We start from the raw sequence: 19,372 nt of genomic DNA on the forward strand, positions 1-19,372 counted from the left end.
AACTCAGGAATGGAGAAGCCACAGTACTGAGGTAATGAGGACTAAAATTGTTTAAGATAGAACCAAACAAGTATGAGAGAATGTAGATGTTAGGAATCTTAACACAGCACAGGATAAATCAATCAAAACCAGGAGATGGGACTAAGTAGAAGTGTTCATTTCCTACTCCTTTATGTCCAGCAGTCAAGAAATAACTCTGAACTGATACATATAGTTCAAAAACTAACTCGTCCCATTTGTTTATGTTCTTTATAACCTTTTTTCCCCCCTGAACTCATATCCCTTCCAGTGAAAAGGCATTTTTCTGATATTCAGGATTCCTTCATTTCTTTCAAGTTCTATTTCAATTACATAGTATTTTTTTTTGCTTCTGCCCACCTTTTGAGGAATTTATTAATTAATTTTAATGATATCAATAGTTGATTTGTGGAGTATCTAATATGTGTTGGCTTACATATATATGTGTGGTTTACATATAGAATATACAAATTTTAATTGAGGTAAAATGGTATGTGACCTTGTATTAGTTTCAGGTGTATGGCGTAATGATTCAGTATTTGTATACATTACAAAGAGATCACCACAGTAAATCTAGTTACCATCCAACACCATACAAGTGACCCCCTTCATTCATTTCAACCCTTTAAACCCCTTTCCCCCTGATAACCATCAATCTGTTCCCCGTATCTGAGTTTTGTTTTGTTTCTTAGGTTTCACAGATCAATGAAATCTAACTTATTTCCCAGAGCATAATACCCTCAAGGCCCATCCCCATTGTTGCAAAAGGCAGGTCTGTTGTATATATATAGCATATCATCTTTATCCATTTATCCATCGACAGACGCTTGGCTGAAGGAATCCTAGCTTGGCTACTGTAAATAATGCTGCAATGAACATAGGGGTGCACATATCTTTTCAAATTAGTGTTTTCATTTTCTTCAGAAAAATACCCAAAAGTTAAATAGCTGATCACATGAAAGCTCTATTTTTAATGTTTTGAGGAGCCACCATACTGTTTTCCACAGTGGCTGCACCAATTTGCATTCCCACCACCAGTGTATGAGGGTTCCCTTTTCTCCGCATCCTTGCCAACACTTATTTCTTGTCAATTTGACTCTAATAGGTGTGAGGTGGTATCACGTTGTGGTTTTGATTTGCATTTCCCTGATAATTAGTGAAGTTGAGCATCTTTTCATGTGCCTGTGGGCCACCTGTATATGTTCTTTGGAAACATGTCTATTTAAGATCCTCTGCTCTCTTTTCAAATTGTTTTTTTGCACCTGAGTTCTTTACACATTTTGGATATTAACCCCTTATCAGACACCTGATTTGCAAATATTTTCTCCCAGTCAGTAGATTGCCTTTTCATTTTATTGATTGCTTCCTTTGCTGTGCAGATGCCTTTTAGTTTGATATAGTCCCACTTGCTGATTTTAGCTTTTGTTGCCTTTGCTTTTGGAGTCAGATCCAAAAATTCAACCAAGACTGATGTCAAGGAGCAAACTACCTGTTTTCTTCTAGGCATTTTATGGTTTCAGGTTTTACATTCAAATCTTTCATCCATTATGAGCTAACTTTTGTATATTGTGTAACATAGTAGCCTAGTTTCATTCTTTTCATGTAGCTGGTCCAGTTTTCCCATCACCATTTATTTGAAGGGACCATCTTTTCTTCATTGTATATTCTTGCCTCCTTTGCCATAGATTAATTGGCTAGAAAAGCCTGGGTTTATGTCTGGGTTCTCTATTCTGTTTCATTGATTTCTGTCTTTTTTATGCCAATACCATATTGTTTTCATATTACAGCTTTGTAGTACAGTTTGAAGTCTGGGACAGTGACATCTCCCATTTGCTCTTCTTTCTCAAGACTGCTTTGGCTATGGGGGGCCTGAGTGGCTCAGGCAGTAAGCATCTGCCTTCGGCTCAGGCTTTAGTTTTTTATTTATTTATCCCAGGGTCCAGGGATTGAGCCCCACATCGGGCTCTCTGCTCAGCAGGGAGCCTGCTTCTCCCTCCCCATCTGCCTGCAGCCCCCCTCACCCCCCGCCGCCCTTGCTTGTGCTCTTGTCAAATAAATAAAATCTTAAAATTTAAAAAAAAAGACTGCTTTGGCTATTCAGGGTCTTCTGTGATACCACATAAACCTTAGAATTAATTATTTGTTCTGGGGCACCTGGCTGCCTCAGTCAGTCGAGCATGTGACTCTTGAACTCAGAGTTGTGCATTCAAGCCCCATGTTGGGTGTAGAGATTACTTTAAAAAAATCTTTAAAAAAAAATTGTCCTAGTTTTGTGAAAAATGGCATTAAAATTCTGATAGAGGGGCACTTGGGTGGCTCAGTAAGTTGAGCGTCTGCCTTCCCTTTGGGTCATGATCCCAGGGTCCTGGGATTGAGCCCCGTGTCAGGCTCCCTGCTCAGCGAGGAGTCTGCTTCTCCCTCTCCCTCTGCTGCTCCCCCTACTTGTGCGCATGCTCGCTGTCAAATAAATCTTTTAAAAAATTTTTAAAAATACAAATAAATAAAATTCTGAGTTTGCAATGAATATGTATATTGCTTTGGGTAGTATGGACATTTTAACAGTATTAGTTCTTCCAAACATGAGCATGGAATAACTTTCCATTTAGTTCTGACTTAATTTCTTTCATCAATGTCCTAGTTTTCAATCTACAGTCTTTCACCTCCTTGGTTAGATTGATTCCTAGGCATTTTATTCATTTTGATGCAAATTGTTTTGTTAGGCTTTTTGCAAGGATTGTTTCCTTAATTTCTCTGACAGTTCATTATTTGTGTCTAGAAACACAACAGGTAAGTGTACACCGATTTTGTATACAGCAACATGACTGAGTTCATTTACTGTTTTTTGGTGGAGTCTTTAGGGTTTTCTACATATAGTATCATGTCATCTGGAAATAGTGATAGATTGATTTCTTCCTTTCCAATTTGGATGCTTTTAGCTTTTTCTTGTGTTATTGCTGTGGGTAAGACTTCCTTGGATAAAACAGGCAAGAGTGGGCATCCTTATTTTGTTCCTGATCTTAGAGGAAAAGCTTTCAGCTTTACACCATTGAGTATGAGTTTGTCATGTATGGCCTTTATTATACTTAAGTATTCCCTCTATACCCACTTTAAGAGTTTTTATCATAAATGGACGCTGGAATTTATCAAAGGCTTTTTCTCCATTTATTGAGGCGATCACATGACTGCTACCCTTCATTTTGTTATGTGGTGTATCACACTGATTTGCAGATGTTAAACCATCCTTGCATTCCTGGAATAAATTCCATTGATCATGGTGTATGATCCTTTTAATATTGTCGAATTCAGTTTGCTAATATTTTGTTGAGGAATTTTACATCTATGTTCATCAGGGATATAAGCCTGTTAATTTTCTTTTTTTTTTTGGTGGTGTCCTTCTCTGGTTTTGGTATCAGGGTAATGTTGGTCTTATAAAATGAGTTTGGAAGCTTTTCCACCTCTTTTAATATTTTGGAAGAGTTTGAGAAGAATAGATATTACATCTTTTTTCTATGTTTGGTAGAATTCCCCATGAAGGCACCTAATCCTGGACTTGTTTGCTGGGTGGTTTTTTATTACAGATTCAATCTCCTTACTAATAATGCATCTATTCAGGTTTTCTATTTCTTCATGGAAGACTGGAAGTCTTGAGAGATTGTATGTTACTAGGAATTAACCCATTTCATTCATAGTAGTCTCTTTTGATCCTTGATTTCTGTGGTATGTTAACTTCTCTTTCATTTCTGATTTTCTTTTTCAAATAACCAGCTCTTACTTTCATTGATCTTTTCTATTGTTTTTTTTTTAGTTTTTTATTTATTTCTGCTCTGAATCTTTATTATTTCTTTCCTTCTACTAACTATGGGATTTATCTGTTCTTTTTTTAGTTCCTTTAGTTTCTAGTTCCTTTCTCTAGTTCCTCTAGAGCTATCTTTTTATGAACCTTGCTCTTAGAACTGCTTTTGCTGCATCCTGTAGATTTTGGACTGTTCTATTTCCATTTTCATTTGTGTCAAGTTATTTTTTATTTCTCCTCTGATTTCTTCATTGACCCATTGATTATAACAGTTGCATGTTATTTAATTTCCACATATTTATGATTTGTCCAGTTTTCTTTCTGTAATTGACTTTGTTTTATACCATATCATTAAAGAAGATATCTGACATGATTTCAATCTTCTTAAATGTACTGAGACTTGTTTTGTAGTCTAATATGTGACCTATTCTGAGAACATTCCATATGTAGAGAAGAATGTGTATTCTGCTGCTTTTGGATGCTTTGTATACAATTAACCCTTGAACAATGCAGGAGTTGGGGCACTGACCTTCCATACACTCAAAAATCCACATATAACTTTTTTAAAAAAAGATTATTTGAGAGAGAGAGAGCGTGCACGCTCACACAAGCAGGGGGAGCGGGAGAGGGAGAAGCAGGCTTCCCGCTGAGCAGAGAGCCTATGTGGGGCTTGATCCGAGGACCCTGGGATCATGACCTGAGCCGAAGGCAGATGCTTAACAGACTGAGCCACCCAGGGACCCCCACATATAACTTCTGATTCCCTAAAAACTTAACTACTAATAGCTTACTGCTGACCAAGAGCCATACTGATAATATAAACAGTCGATTAACATATTTTGTAGGTTGTATTATACATCGTATTCTTACAATAAACTAGAAAAAAAAATGTTATTCAGAAAATTGTAAGGAACAGAAAATACATTTATAGTATTTATTTTTATTTAAAGATTTTACTTATTTATTTGACAGAGAGAGACAGCGCGAGAGAACATAAGCAGGGGGAGTGGGAGAGGGAGAAGCAGGCTTCCCACTGAGCAGGGAGCCCGATGCGGGGCTCGATCCCAGAACCCTGGGATCATGACCCGAGCCGAAGGCAGACACTTAACAACTGAGCCACCCAGGCACCCCCATTTATAGTATTATACTGTAAAAAAATCTGCATGTAAGTGGACCCACACAGTCAAACCCATGCTGTTCAAGGGTTAACTGTATACCTATTAAGTCCATCTGGTCTCATATGTTGTTTAAGGCTGACCATTTTCTTATTGGTTTTCTGTCTAGGTAACCTATCCATTAATGTAAATGGAGTACTAAAGTCTTCTACTATTATTGTATTGCTGTCCATTTCTCCCTTTAAGTCTGTTAATACTTGTTTTATATATTTAGGAATTCCTGTTGAGTGAATAAAAATTTTCCAATGTTATATCCTCTTATTGGATTGACCCTTTGTCATTGTACAGTGTCCTTTATCTCTTATTAGACTTTGTTTTAAAGACTATTTCGTTTGATGTAAGTATAGCCACATCAGCTTTCTTTCATTTACATTTGCATGGAATATCTTTTTCCACCCCTTCACTTTCAGTCTGCACGTCATTAGATCCAAAGTGAATCTCTCATAGGCAATATATAGATGAGTCTTCTTTTTTAAATCTATTCAACTACTGTATACATCTTTTGACTGTATCTATTTACATTTAAAGTAATTATTGATAGGTATGTACTTTTTGCCATTTTGTTAATTATTTTCTGGCTGTTTTTATAGTTCCTCTCTATTCTTTTTTTCTCTTGCTCACTTCCCTTGCAGCCTATTTGTACACACACATACACACACACACATATATATATACACATATACACACACACATATATACACACATACACAGCTTACACATATATATTTATATACTTGTTTATATACTTATGTTTGTACATTCATATGCTTGTTTATACTTATATATTTGTTTATATTTACATATATATACTTACATATAAATAAAAGCCTATTTCAAGTTGATAGCAACTTAAATTTGAATGTATTATAAAAACTCTACATTTCTGCTCTCTTCTCCACATTTTGTTTTTACATTTTCTTACTTTGTGTATCTCTTAATTATTGTAACTATACGTAAGTTCGCTACTTTTGTCTTTTAACCTTCATAGTAGCTTTATAAGTGGTTAATTCACTACCTTTACTATATATTTGCCCTTACGAGTAAGATCTTTACTTTCCCATGTTTTCTAGTACCTTTCCTTTTCAGCTTAAAGAAGTCCCTTTAACATTTCTTATAAGGCCAGTTTAGTGGTGAACTCCTTTAACTTTTGCTTGTCTAGAAAACTCTCCTCCAATTCTGAATGATAACCGTGGCAGGTAGAATATTCTTGGTTGGAAGTTTTTTCCTTTCAGCACTTCGAATCTATCATGCCACTCCCTTCTGGCCTGCAAAGCTTCATCTGAAATATCAGCTGATAGTGATTTGGGGATTCCCTTGTACTTAACAAGTTGTTTTTCTCTTGCTGCTTTTAAGATTCTCTTTAATTTTTGACATTGTAATTATAATGTCTCTTGATCTGGATGTCTTTGAGTTCATCTTATTTGGAACTCTCTATGCTTCTGGGACTTCGATGTCTGTTTCCCTCTCTGGGTTAGGGAAGTTTTCTGCCTCTTTCACTTTTTTTCCTTCTGGGATCCCTATAATGTGAATGTTACTCCACTTGACGTTGTCCCAGAGGTTCCTTAAGTTATCTTCATTAATTTTCTTGTTGTTGTTGCTTTGTTTGGCTGAGTTCCACTGCCCTGTCTTCCAGGTCACTGATCCATTCTTCTTCATTTATTCTGATGCTGAACCCTTCTTGTGTATTTTTCGGTTCAGTTACTGTATTCTTCAGCTCTGTGACTTGCATTTGGTACTTCCTTATATTTCCTATCTCTTTGTTGAAGTCTTACTGTGTTCAAACATTCTTCTGACTCTGGTAAACATCTTTATAACCATTACCTTGAACTCTTTATCAGGTAGATTAGTTATCTCCACTTGATTAAGATCTTTTTTCTGAGATTTTGTCTCCTCCTTTTGTTTGGAAAATATTCCTGTCTCCTCATTTTACTTGACTCTTGGTTTCTATTTATTAAGCAAAACAGTTACTTCTCCCAGTCTTGAAGGAGTGGCCTTGTATAGGAGATAAGCCTTATTATTCAACCTTGCCCTAGCTCTTGGTTGTCTCTCTGAAACTCTGTGATTACCTAATTAGCCTGAATTATTCTTGATAGATCCCACAGTTGTTGAGAGTGTGTCAAGACCTGCCAGTGTTGGGCGCCTGGGTGGCTCAGATGATTAAGCGTCTGCCTTCGGCTCAGGTCATGATCCCAGAGTCCTGGGATCGAGTCCTGCATCGGGCTCCCTGCTCCTTGGGAGCCTGCTTCTCCCTCTGTCTCTCTCTCTCATGAATAAATAAATAAAATCTTTAAAAAAAAAAAAAAAATAGACCTGCCAGTGTTCCAAAGGGAGTGATCTCAGCACCTAGTTTCAGACTGACTGGAAGACAGATCCACAGGAAGGAGCTTTTGGAGTATACAAATATATAGCCCTGTGGCACCACAACTATAAACCCTGCTGATCTCCAGCCCAAGAGATCTGGAGGTGTCTCCTGAACTCAAGCCACAATAATCAAGGCTTCAGACAAGCACATAAACTTTTTGGAGGTACCAGCAAGCTCTGTTGAGGCTGAGGGAGAGATCAAAGATGGTGTCTCCCTACCTACACTTTGAGAGCACCTTTGAAGCCTGTCCCTTAGGCTGAAGCTCCAGGACAAGTGGATGGGCCTTTTTCATAGGCAGACTAGACTAGTAGTGTGTTTCAGCTTGCTGTCTATGCAGTGCCTTGGGTATGACAGCCCTCCCCAAACTACCTTCCTATTACAGTCCCATAGGGTATAGAAATTCAAGCTCCTCTGGCCACCAGGGACAGGTGATCAACAGACATTCCTTCTGTGGACTGCAATCAAAGGCATGTTTTAGCAAGGCTGAAAGAGTACTGAGGGTGATGCACATCCATGGCTTCAGGGATGCAGGAGGAGAACAATGTAGGCAGGATACACCCAAGGCTTTAGTGAGGCAGGGACACGTCTGGGGATGGGGGCACACCCACGGCTTTAGGGAGGCTGTCTGTGTCCACAGTGCCTGACTGCACTAGCAAAGTGGAAGGAAAGTGCAAAAATGGTGCTCACAAGCACCTCTGGACCCAAAGAAAGTCCCAACTGGTCCCAGCTACTCCAGTAAACACTTTAGAATTAGCAAATCAATCTCCTTCACATATAATTTAGTCACTTTTCAAACTGTTGCCTTTGCACTGGGTCCCAAAATGAGTGTGCTTGTTTGTGAGCCCCTCAAAAGGAGTACCTCAGATTCCCCACAGCCCCCCAGGTTCACTGTACACAAGCCCCTTTGGTTTCCAAACCCATTTGGGAGGGCCTCGTCTCTCCAGTGCAGGTTCCAAGGGTTGGCATACCCAAAGTGGGGTATAAACCCATCCCTCCTCAGGTAAAGACTCCAGACCTGTGAAACCCCTCCCTACTATGAGTTGCTGCACCGGGGTGAAGTTTTTGGCAAAACCACATCTCCACCTCCTCTATTCATTTCAGTGTAGCCCTTATATTCCTTATTGTAGACAGAGCTGTTCAGCCTGTTTTTAGTTCTTTCTGAGCAGGAATTATTCCATAAGTAGCTGCAGATCTGGTGTGTCTATGAAAAGAGATAGTTCAGGGTGTTCCTAAGCTGCCATCTTGAACTGCCTCCAAGTTCTCTTCTTGTAGATTCAAGTAAAACTAAATTAATACTTACTAAGAATAGCACAAAGAATGCAATCACATTTTTGTAAAATTATTTATCTGTTTATACAGCTTTCATATGCACATAGAGCAGGGGTTCCCAAATTTATGAATGTGTAAGAATCCCCTGGAGGGCTTATTAAAACAGATTGCCGGGCTCACACCCTTACAGATTCTGATTCAGTAGATCTGGGATGGGGCCCAAGAATCTGCATTTTTCACAAGCTTCAGAGAATGATGCTGTCATTCAGCAAGTAGCACTGGCACAGAAAAATCCCTGAAATAAAATTTACCTACTTGTATTTCATTGTAGTGAGATACAGTGTGATTTAACTTTCTTCTTCACATTTTCTTAGATATTGGGTAAATTTTTTTTTAATGAATGTTCCATTTGTACCCAAACAATAAAATCATTATTCTAAAGAAAGTTAGAAGAAACATTAACCTGTTCATACCTACAATTTGTACAAAAGCTTTCTGAGATCTTTATTTAACTTTTCCTTCTCCCTCTGAAAAGCTGAACCATGTTTTACTAAACTCACCTACTCTCAAAGTTATGAGTTTTTCTCTATAAAGTGGCTACCATGAAAGAAACTGATATTTGCTATTTCAAAAAGGAGGCATATATTTTCCCATCCTACCAGATTTAATATTTAATATCAATGTAATAGTCCGAGTCCTATCATCAGTCAAATCTATTGGAAATGTATGAAAATGTACATAATATGGTCTACTACAGGACCAAAACAGCCCAACTCAACACTAATTTGAAAACAGAAGGACAATGTTATTATGCAGTATTTGGAAGCACAATAACCACTGATTACATTTGGACCTTCAGTATACTTCAGTATCTGTTTTAAACAGTTATGACCCCTAATAAATTATTACTAAACAGTACTTCTATATAGTCTTTTATATAGTTTTATGGCCCAATGCCATTAACTCAAATAAAAAAAAAGGTATGGTCAGACTTACAGAAGGAACACTAAATGTTCTGCAAACTAAGAATAAAGGTGTAACCTAAAAGACATTTGGGTAAGAAGGAAACAGAAATCGATTGCTAAAACACTTCAACTTTGTGTAGCTTTCAATAGAGAGGTTTAAATGTAATTCTACTCAGAGATAAAAATTTCATGGATAATCATTAATTCCACACCAGGAAAAGGCCCAGTAGGCTTAATTTAACTCTGTACCTAATGACAGTATTTACCAATAAAACTATTTCAACTTTAGTAGTAGAAAAACAAAATGCTAATGCTAACAATTAATTGAAAAAGAGTAAGCAATACTGAAATTAGAGTCCAAAAGCCCTTAAGAATCTTTAAATGACCCTCCAAGAAACCTGGATTAGAAAGTAATCAGAAATAAGATCTCTGTAGACTATAATCAATCAAATATAGGAGTAGAACTTATAAGTAGAATGTCTTTATTTTTCCTAAATTTCCATACTTTAACTACTTGTGTTCCTACCAATAATCTTAAATAGATCAATTGAATTTCAATCCTATTATCAAGTTAAAATTATCAAGTACTCCGATTATGATTTATCTGCAAAAGAAACATGACAATCCAGTATTTTTCCTGTTTTAAGCAACAACAAAAAATATTTAGTCTGGAGTACAGGTTTAATGCTTACTTTACATATTTCTCTAATACATTTAAAAATGTTTAAGAACTATATTCTGGTTATTAATAATGTCATCTCTTACCCGGATCTGCTAACCCAGTGGTCTCTAAGAGTATGTAATCAAATTTCCCCTTCTTCTGCATCAAATTCTCAATAGCTCTAAGGCCATTGTCCCTGTAGAATACCAAAATATAAAATACAGTTTATTACCTTAATATTTTAAAGTGATCATTATAAATGTTTTAAAATATATTTAGCAACCTGAGACAAAAATATCTTTAGGCATGTGAAAATTTAACTCCTTCCCAAACTTCTAACACAACATCCATCAATATTTACCAATGGTGGGGAAAAATAGAGGCATATATACTGATAGCAAAATAAATCAGCTACATGAGGAGTTAATACTTTAATAAAATTAAAAGTAGAGGAAACTTTAATACCCTGACTGAAGTCAAAAGCTGCTATTTTTATAGCATAATGAAAGAAAAAACTCAACATCCAAAACAATGATAAAATTTATGAATTACAGTGATTTAATATAACATCTAAAGGGACACGATCATTACTTTTCAATCTGTTCTAAATAAGGGTACCAGACAGTGCAAGAAAATACTGGATTTCATTTTGGTTGTTCAAGAAAATGTCATGATTTTAGCTTTGTTAATATATTTGACTCAAAGTCAAATACTTAAGTTGTAAATGATGTAGAAAAAATTTAATTCACTAGAATATACAAAGTCAACAGTACAGGTATTAATTTTCCTAATTTACTCAACAAATATCTGAGTGAATAGATATGTCAGGTCCTTTTCTAAGATCGATGGTATATTAGTGAAAAAAACAGACACTGTCCTTGGAAGCAACTATCACTGGTGGAACACAGCGGGAGCCTATTCACCTTTTTGATGGTCATTTACTTTTGTTTTTAGGAGGTGAATCCTTGGAAATAAGACCAATGACTCACTCAATGTAAAATAGTAATTTTTACACATGAAATGTGACTTTCACGTACCACAGAAATCACTAATTAAACCCTAACATCAAAGACAATAAAAACAAACTCAATAGAAGAACCAAAGCATTAGAGCAGACAGAAAAATAAACAGGGCAGCAAGAAACACTCTAAGAAAATACATTCTAGTAAGTTATTTTCTATGTGAAAATACAATGAAGCAGACTGTATGAATTTAGTTACATTACACTAGAAAATCAAAGCTGGAAATATAATCAATAAACATTTATAATAAACCAACAAGCACACAATAAACACATTCCTCACTTTACTGAACAGCAGAGGCAACCGTTTCTAAGTTCCAGCCATTCTTCATAGAGCTCTCCACCTTGGCTGACAGCTAAGGATTTCTCCACTGCACTTCCTGAAATAATTAACAAGAAGCACTCTTAAGATTATGTTCACTAGCCAACCAAAAACAAAGATGAGGATATCAACAACACAGATTTCAAAACATTTTATACAAAAACCTTTTATAACTTTTATTCTTTCATTCTGTTTGTGCAGCCTCAGTGTTCTAAACTATACTACTCTAGATTATTTAAGTTTTTATTTTTTAAAGAGGATTTAAGTCCCTAAAAAGGCAAATCCAGGGGCGCCTGGGTGGCTCAGATGGTTAAGCGTCTGCCTTCGGCTCAGGTCATGATCCCAGCGTCCTGGGATCGAGTCCCACATCGGGCTCCCTGCTCCTTGGGAGCCTGCTTCTCCCTCTGCCTCTCTCTCTGTCTCTCATGAATAAATAAATAAAATCTTTAAAAAAAAAAAAAAAAGGCAAATCCAAAATTAATGACTCATACCTACTTCTTTGGCCCTCTCACTTGCCCATTAATAAAAGTAGCTATTTCAAAAGCACTCTTTGTCCATGGCCAACTAGTATGTTTAATGTATTGGTTTTTATATGCCCTTAACCCTCTTAAAAGACTGCCTTATCTATTTTTTTCTTTTCATTCTTCTTCTAAATTGTTTTTGTTTCTACTAGACAGACTACTCAATATTCCCGGTATGAGTAAAAACCCAAGTTCATTTTGAGGAAGTTTGCTTGGCCAGGGTATCAGTGTGCTCATTTAAAAATTAAATTTTTAAACTAAAGTTTCCTAGCAATGCTAACTTAAGAAAGAATAATATATATGTGAAATTCTGAGATGCTTGTTATCATACTTACTTTTCCTCCAATAAAGAAATATACCAAAGCCAAGGGAGTATTCTAAATATCCAGTAAAGCAAATGGCCACAAAAGAAAATGGAGTAATTTTTCATGTATATATTTTTTGTTTATATTTCACTTAGGCAAGGATAAAGAGCTCTAAAAGGGACTGCTACAGAATTCAGGGTTATATATAAAATGAGGTTATAAATAAAATGCAAAGGAAAGTATTGCAAATAAATGGTTTATATAAATTATATAAACAATCCAGAAAGAATGAAGAAAAATAGCAACTAATAATAAATGTGATCACAGTGTCCAACAGATCAGTTAATAAGAAGCTAGAGTACAAGATTAGGATTTTAAAAATCTTAGCATTTTAATTTTTTCTAACAGGACTTTTCACTTTAGTTTATTAAAATGAGAAATCAAGTTTAACAGGTCTTCCTTCTTGTTCATAAAACCTAGCTCCTTTATGCATTTACAACTGAGAAAATAGTATAAGAAATAGCTCAACATAAGACATATTTTTTGGCTAAAAGTGAGCTGTGGTTAAAATTCACACTTAAGAAAAACTTCTAAAAGTAATCAAAGAATTGTGTGTAACACTGCTGTACAGGTTTTTTTTAAGCATAGTTCAATATTAAAAACAAAAAAAATTGGAATTTTAAATGCATGTATTTCCACAGACAACTGCAGATGCTTGAGATGGAAACCATATATTTAACTTATTTTTTAAATCTTCAGTTTTAAATGCTTTGCAAACAATAAACATCCAACAAGATAAACTTACAAAAACTGAAGCATTTTAAAGAATTTTTCAAAAGTTACAAGTGAACAGTATAGTCAGTACAAAAGTACATAGAAAGTCTGAAAGAACTTTCTTTCATATGTTTAGATTTTTACTTCTGGAGTTATTTCATGTAAAAACCTAATTTAATTCTATGAATTTCAAATGTATATAAAATTTTATGAAAACTAGTAATTTCAGTATCTCAAATCTGTACAAAATAAAGCTTGAAAGAAATTAATTTTCCCAGAACAATCCGCATCAATATGTTCACATCATAATACCCTGTATTTTCATTTTTAAATATGGAATATCAATTCACCAGGGGACTAAGCTATCCTATAAATTCTTACAGCATGGCATTCACTGAACTTTACTTACCTTCCCCAAATTCGTTTAAAATAACTGCTACTCTTTTACTATGTTGCTCTGTCAAAATATAGTTCAGAAGTGTTGTCTTCCCAGCACCTATAAAACATATTTGTTTTAAATAACAATATTCAAAGGCTAATTTTAAAGGCACACACAAAAAAAGAGTCCCAATGTTTTTAAAAATTTGTGTGCTATTTTTAGAATATTATTTTTAACTATGGTATAGAAGATTCTAGAGGGAAAGATTAAAGTATCCTTTGCAACTATTAAAAAGCTTTATGTTGACATAAAATCTTATAAATATTTACAAATATGCCTACAACATGGATCACAGCTTGCTGCACCCTCATTTAACAAAAATATGCCTTCTATACAATTTATAATTAATATAAAGACATCTAAATTTTCTATTAAGGAATTATTGAAATAATGGTTTCCAGGGAATAAAGTACTCATGTACTTTATTTACTTTATTTAAATTACTCATGTACTTTAAAATATTTAGACACTTTCACATGATGACAATGTTTCTTAGCCAAGAATACACAGTTTACGTCTCTAAAATTTACATAAAGCCCTTTTATTTCAACATCCATCATTAACCAGACACAAATTCAAACTGACTACAGGGCTATTTTCGTACTCAAAGTAACCTATAAGAAAATAAGTATATATACAGTTGACCCTCGAACAACTAACTGTGTGGGTCGCAGGTCCACTTATATGTGGACTTTTTTCTGTAAATATAGTACAGTACTGTATTTTCTCCCCCTTATGATTTTCTTCATAACATTTTCTTTTCTCTAGCTTACTTTTTTGTAAGAATACAGTATGTAATACATGTAACATACAAAATATGTGTTAATCGACTATATCACCAGTAAAGCTTCTGCCGACCAGTTTAACCAGGGACTGGTTTTGGCTCCCGAGTTCAAAGGAGCTGGGGTGCACCCCGTCCCGCCCGGCCAACGGGAGCAGCCGCGCTTAACCCTTTCCTGGTTGTGCCTGGGGCAACGTCCCACCAGTAAAGCTTCTGGTCAACAGTAGGCTATTAGTAGTTGAGTTTTGGGGGAGTCCAAAGTTACTATGCAGGAAGGTGGCACCCCTAACCCCCACATTGTTCAAGTGTCAACCGTATCGGTCTACCAATCTATAAAACACACACACAAAATAGGAGAATGGATGTAGAAAATGTTAACAATATACACAACATTCAGTACTTAGAAAGATAAATTCATAAAGCTACACTAACTTTATCCAGTAGGTGGCAGGTTAAACCTAGTATGTTCCGCTCAAGTAGAAGAAAAGCATTTATCTTATGAACAACTATACACACCAAAGTTCAAAGAGGAAAAAAAACAAACTGCACATTAGTGTAGTTCAACTGTATCATTTATTTACTTTTCTGTTGGTGGGCATTTGGGTTATCTCCAGTGTTTTATTTTCCCAAACAGTGCTGCTAAGACCTTTCACATGTAAGCTTGCACACAACTTCTGAAGTACATTTACGAGATTTCTAGCCTTTAACTAGGAGAGATTTAATGATCATTAGGGTATTAATATCTTCCACATTTTTAGGTCATATTCCTTTTTTTTTTTTTTAAGATTTTATTATTTGCCAGAGAGCGCGAGAGAGAGGCACAAGCAGGGGGAGCTGCAGGCAGAGGGAGAAGCAGACTCCCTGCCTAGCAGGGAGCCTGATGTGGGACTCGATCCCAGGACCCTGGGTTCATGACCAGAGCCAAAGACAGACGCTTAACCGACTGAGCCACCCAGGCATCCCTCTAGGTCATATTCCTTTAAAGGCTGTTGAAGGGATGAAAGGCTTGTGTTTAGAGTGCTTTAAAAAGCTCAACATCACAAAAGTGTGAAGTATAGAATGAAAGGGACAGAGCTTAAGGAGGCGGGGCAATGAGGAAATTCTTAGAACCAGTCCAAGCGTGAGAAAGAGACCCTGAACAGGAGGGCAGCACTAGGCAGTGGCAGTGAAAATGGAAAGGCAGAGGTGGACGTAAGAGACCCTCTAATAAAATTACTAGGACTTAGTAATTAACCATATTATGAAGCAGAAGACTTTAAGGCACAGTTTATTCGTTCAAAAGTCTACTATGGGCCAGATTTCATGCTGGGCCTTAGCAAAAAGTGCACAAAACAGAGACAAACTGTCTCTACTTTCACAATGCTTACAAAGACTAAGAGTGGGAGATGGAAGGTAATTCAGACCGTAAAGAAGCAATGATGTCACAGGATTACAGAGTGGACAGAACATGTACAAGATGTTAGGGAGCACCAAAAAGAAAGGTCTAGGCAGAGGAGTAACAAAAAGGAAAAGTATTCTAGGGACTAAAATACTTGGCACCTTTAAAAAAAATTTTTTTTTAAGATTTTATTTATTTGACAGAGAGACACAGCGAGAGAGGAACACAAGTAGGGGGAGTGGGAGAGGGAGAAGCAGGCCTCCCGCCGAGCAGGGAGCCCGATGCGGGGCTCGATCCCAGGACCCCAGGATCATGACCTGAGCCGAAGGCAGACGCTTAACCGACGAGCCACCCAGGCGCCCCTATAATTTTTTTTTTTTTTAAAGATTTTATTTATTTGACAGAGAGACACAGCGAGAGAGGAACACAAGTAGGGGGAGTGGGAGAGGGAGAAGCAGGCTTTCCGCCGAGCAGGGAGCCCGATGCGGGGGCTCGATCCCAGGACCCCGGGATCATGACCTGAGCCGAAGGCAGCCGCTTAACGACTGAGCCACCCAGGGCCCCTACTTGGCACCTTTTAAACGTAAAAGTAATTCAATGTGGCTGGACCACAGTTTTGAAGGCTACAAAGACAGTCAAGAGCCAGATCATATAGGACCTTTTGATTCATGTTTAGGAATTTGAACTGCAACCCAAATGGAAACACTGAAGGGTGTGACACAGTTGACACTTACAAAGATCATTAGGGCTAAAATACAGAGAATATATTAAAGGGAAGCATGACACAAGACTAGTTAGAAAACTTTTGAGTATTCCAGGTGGTTGGAATCACAGGAGCAGGAGGATTGGAGGGTAAGGTAACATATGAGGTTTTGGACCTGCCGAGTTCGAGATGTCTGTGGGACATCAAAATAGAAACTATCTGAGTGTCAACTTAAAAGGATGGACAGAGGTTGGAGAAAATTTTAAAAAGAAAAGCCAGAGAATGGGGACACGACAAAAATAAATTCCCTTATAAAACCAGTCCGGAGGAAAAAGGAGAATAAACTCAAGACTACAAAGCTAAAAAGGAAAACACCAGAGATTTAATTCTTATTTTTATGTAAAAGGCCCTCACGTGCACCAAGTTTGTACTCGTCTCTGGCATCATCTAGGAATGGTATCATTAACCCCAAATCGTTTCACTTTGTTTACATTTAATTTTCCCCACACTTTTAATATGGTCCTGTATCTATTCTAGCCCTTCTAGTAAAATGTAAGGCCTTAAAATACTCCTCCTCGGATTTTTCCAAGAAAGTCCCTCTAGTGTTAGCCCGAAAACTGTCCTTCAGGAAATTGCACGCTTACACACCTATGAATTGAAGTGTCCATGTGCATTCCTGAACGTCCTCGGCTTGAGAAATAGTCTGGGAGGGTAGGGATTTTATTCCTACTTTCTCCTAGAGTGCTTTGCAAACAAACCTCAAAAAAAGGTTTGAGATAGGAGTCCTCTCCCCGAATAGCTGGAAGAGGCTGGCTCGCGGGGAAGGGGAAGCTACTAAAGAATGCCCCTTGCGGGTCGGGCACAGACAGGGCACCCTTTAAAGGTAACAGACATAAAGGTAGGTGTTTCCTGCCCCATTTAGCAGGTAAGAGAACAAACTCAAACAGGCGACCGATACTACCTGCACTTTCCAGTAAGGCTCACGAGCTTCAGAAAGGTAAGGTAACTTGTTAGAGGCCACAGGGATAATTAGGGGGCGGGTCCAAGCCTCCAGGCGCAAAGCCAAAACCAGCTCCAAAATGCGAGGTTAACTTTCAGTCTCCCTCGATAAATGAGAATCTAACGCCAAGGGGTCTGGGCATCCTTGAGCCCCGAGATGAAAAGCAACCCAGGCGGGAAGCGCGTGACCCAGCCCCTACCTCAGAGACATGTGCTGTCGCCCAGAAGGCCCAGATGCCTAAGGTGATGAGGCACCGGCAGCCCCCAAAATCCCAGGATACCAGCGTTCACGGCATTTTCTGACCGGGATGGTTAGTTACCTAAATACCCGGTGATAATTGTGACTGGGATCTTAGCGCCGGGCCCAGACTTTTCCTCCTCCTCTCTTAGCTTCGTCTCAATGGGGACCAATTCAGGACAGTCCTCCTCCGCCGGCTCCTCTTCCTCATCCACAGCACCCATAGCCGCTAACATGCCGGCCAAGGGCACAGCACGCCTCACCCTCGGCTCGGGAGACCGAACCAAAACGCCGAGACGCAGCTGCGCACGCCGAAAGCGCCACGCCGGGCGCGTTCTTGACGTCATCACGCTGCGACGTGTGGCGCCTCCCGGTCCCGCCCGGCTTACCTGGGCCGAGGCTGAGAACGACCTCGTCTCTTAGCCACGCCCCCACAGGAGCTGGGCCCACCCCCGGGGCGTGTTCTCCGAACCTGAGCGGAGCTGGGCGGAGCTGTTAAGGCTGCAGCCGCGATGCTGTCACTGTGTTTGCCTATTGAGACCTGGGTGGTGGGAGCCAGGAGTGGGTAGCCTGACCTAAACAGCCCCCGTAGAGAACAGACTTCATCAATCTGACAATTTTTTAGTGTCATTAGAAACTTTTTTTAATTCATAGGGGAAAGAATGGGAAGCTGTAACATTACTGTATTAATTGTACTTTTTCTCCCTGAAGGAATAACGAGTGAAAAATTTTTTCTTTTTTATAACTACATATTTTACATGTATATCCAAATTTTTACAATGTACATGCACTACTCTCATTTATTTTTCTTTCTCATTTCTTATTTGGACTCAGGTAACCTGTGTTCATTTATCATATTCTTTGGTTCATGGCACTCCCATCATTAATCCATGGGTAGCCCTCCTTTCTATTTATGTTTATAATGAACTCCTTTGACTTCATCCCTAGCCCAAGAACATTACCAATAAGTATACCTATCTATGTGGAGTCAGTACCCTGTTCCAACCTTCTGCCTCTGCCTCTCCCTTAAGATAGTAACAATTACCCTGAATTGATTTCGGGTGACTGATCATTCCCTCCTTTCTTTTTGGTGTTATCAAATATATATGTGCATAGACAATTTATTGTTTAATTTTGTCTTTGATTTACATAAAAAGAGTATCATACAGTATGTAATCTCCTGGGGTTATCTATATTTTCAACTCTTCTGTTTTATTATATTCTTTTTTAAAATTTATTTTATTATGTTAGTTAATCACCATACATTACGTCATTAGTTTTTAATGTAGTGTTCCATGATTCATTGTTTGCGTATAACACCCAGTGCTCCATTCAATATGTGCCCTCTTTAATACCTATCACCAGGCTAACCCATCCCCCCACCCCTTTCCCCTCTAGAACCCTCAGTTTGTTTCTCAGAGTCCATAGTCTCTCATGGTTCATCTCCTCCCCCAATTTCCCCCCTTCATTTTTCCCTTCCTAATATCTTCTTTTTTTTTTTTTTAACAGAAAATGTATTCTTTGTTTCAGAGGTACAGGTAGTGTTTTATTATATTCTGTTATATGACTATACAGCAATTTCTTCATTCATTTTCTGTCAATCATTTCCAGGTTTTGCTCTATGGACAGCATTCAGTGACCCCTCAGC

The 19,372-nt window shown here is 37.7% G+C and overlaps 1 protein-coding gene across 5 annotated transcripts in view; it reads right to left on the reverse strand.

Annotated features, from left to right (window-relative positions):
• Positions 1–18,061, reverse strand: part of LOC118026324 (COBW domain-containing protein 3) — a 53,027-nt gene extending 34,966 nt beyond the window's left edge. The window contains exons 1-4 of one of the 5 annotated variants that reach the window (XR_004683530.1): positions 17,807–18,061; positions 13,596–13,682; positions 11,548–11,644; positions 10,348–10,439 (exon numbers count right to left, since the gene is read on the reverse strand). Coding sequence is in view for 4 of the 5 variants with exons in the window: in XM_035029102.1 (XP_034884993.1) it covers positions 10,348–10,439; positions 11,548–11,644; positions 13,596–13,682; positions 17,807–17,960 (430 nt within the window). In the remaining variant the exon portion in view is untranslated. Of the gene's footprint in view, positions 1–10,347; positions 10,440–11,547; positions 11,645–13,595; positions 13,683–17,686 lie in introns of all 5 variants that reach the window. The other 4 variants (XM_035029102.1, XM_035029101.1, XM_035029105.1 and 1 more) reach the window with 4 other exon arrangements.
• Positions 18,062–19,372: the final 1,311 nt, after the last annotated feature.

Source organism: Mirounga leonina, unplaced genomic scaffold (genome assembly GCF_011800145.1).
Source record: "Mirounga leonina isolate KUSES-001 unplaced genomic scaffold, KU_Mleo_1.0 Mir_224, whole genome shotgun sequence".
In the NCBI taxonomy this organism is placed as follows: Eukaryota; Metazoa; Chordata; class Mammalia; order Carnivora; family Phocidae; genus Mirounga; species Mirounga leonina.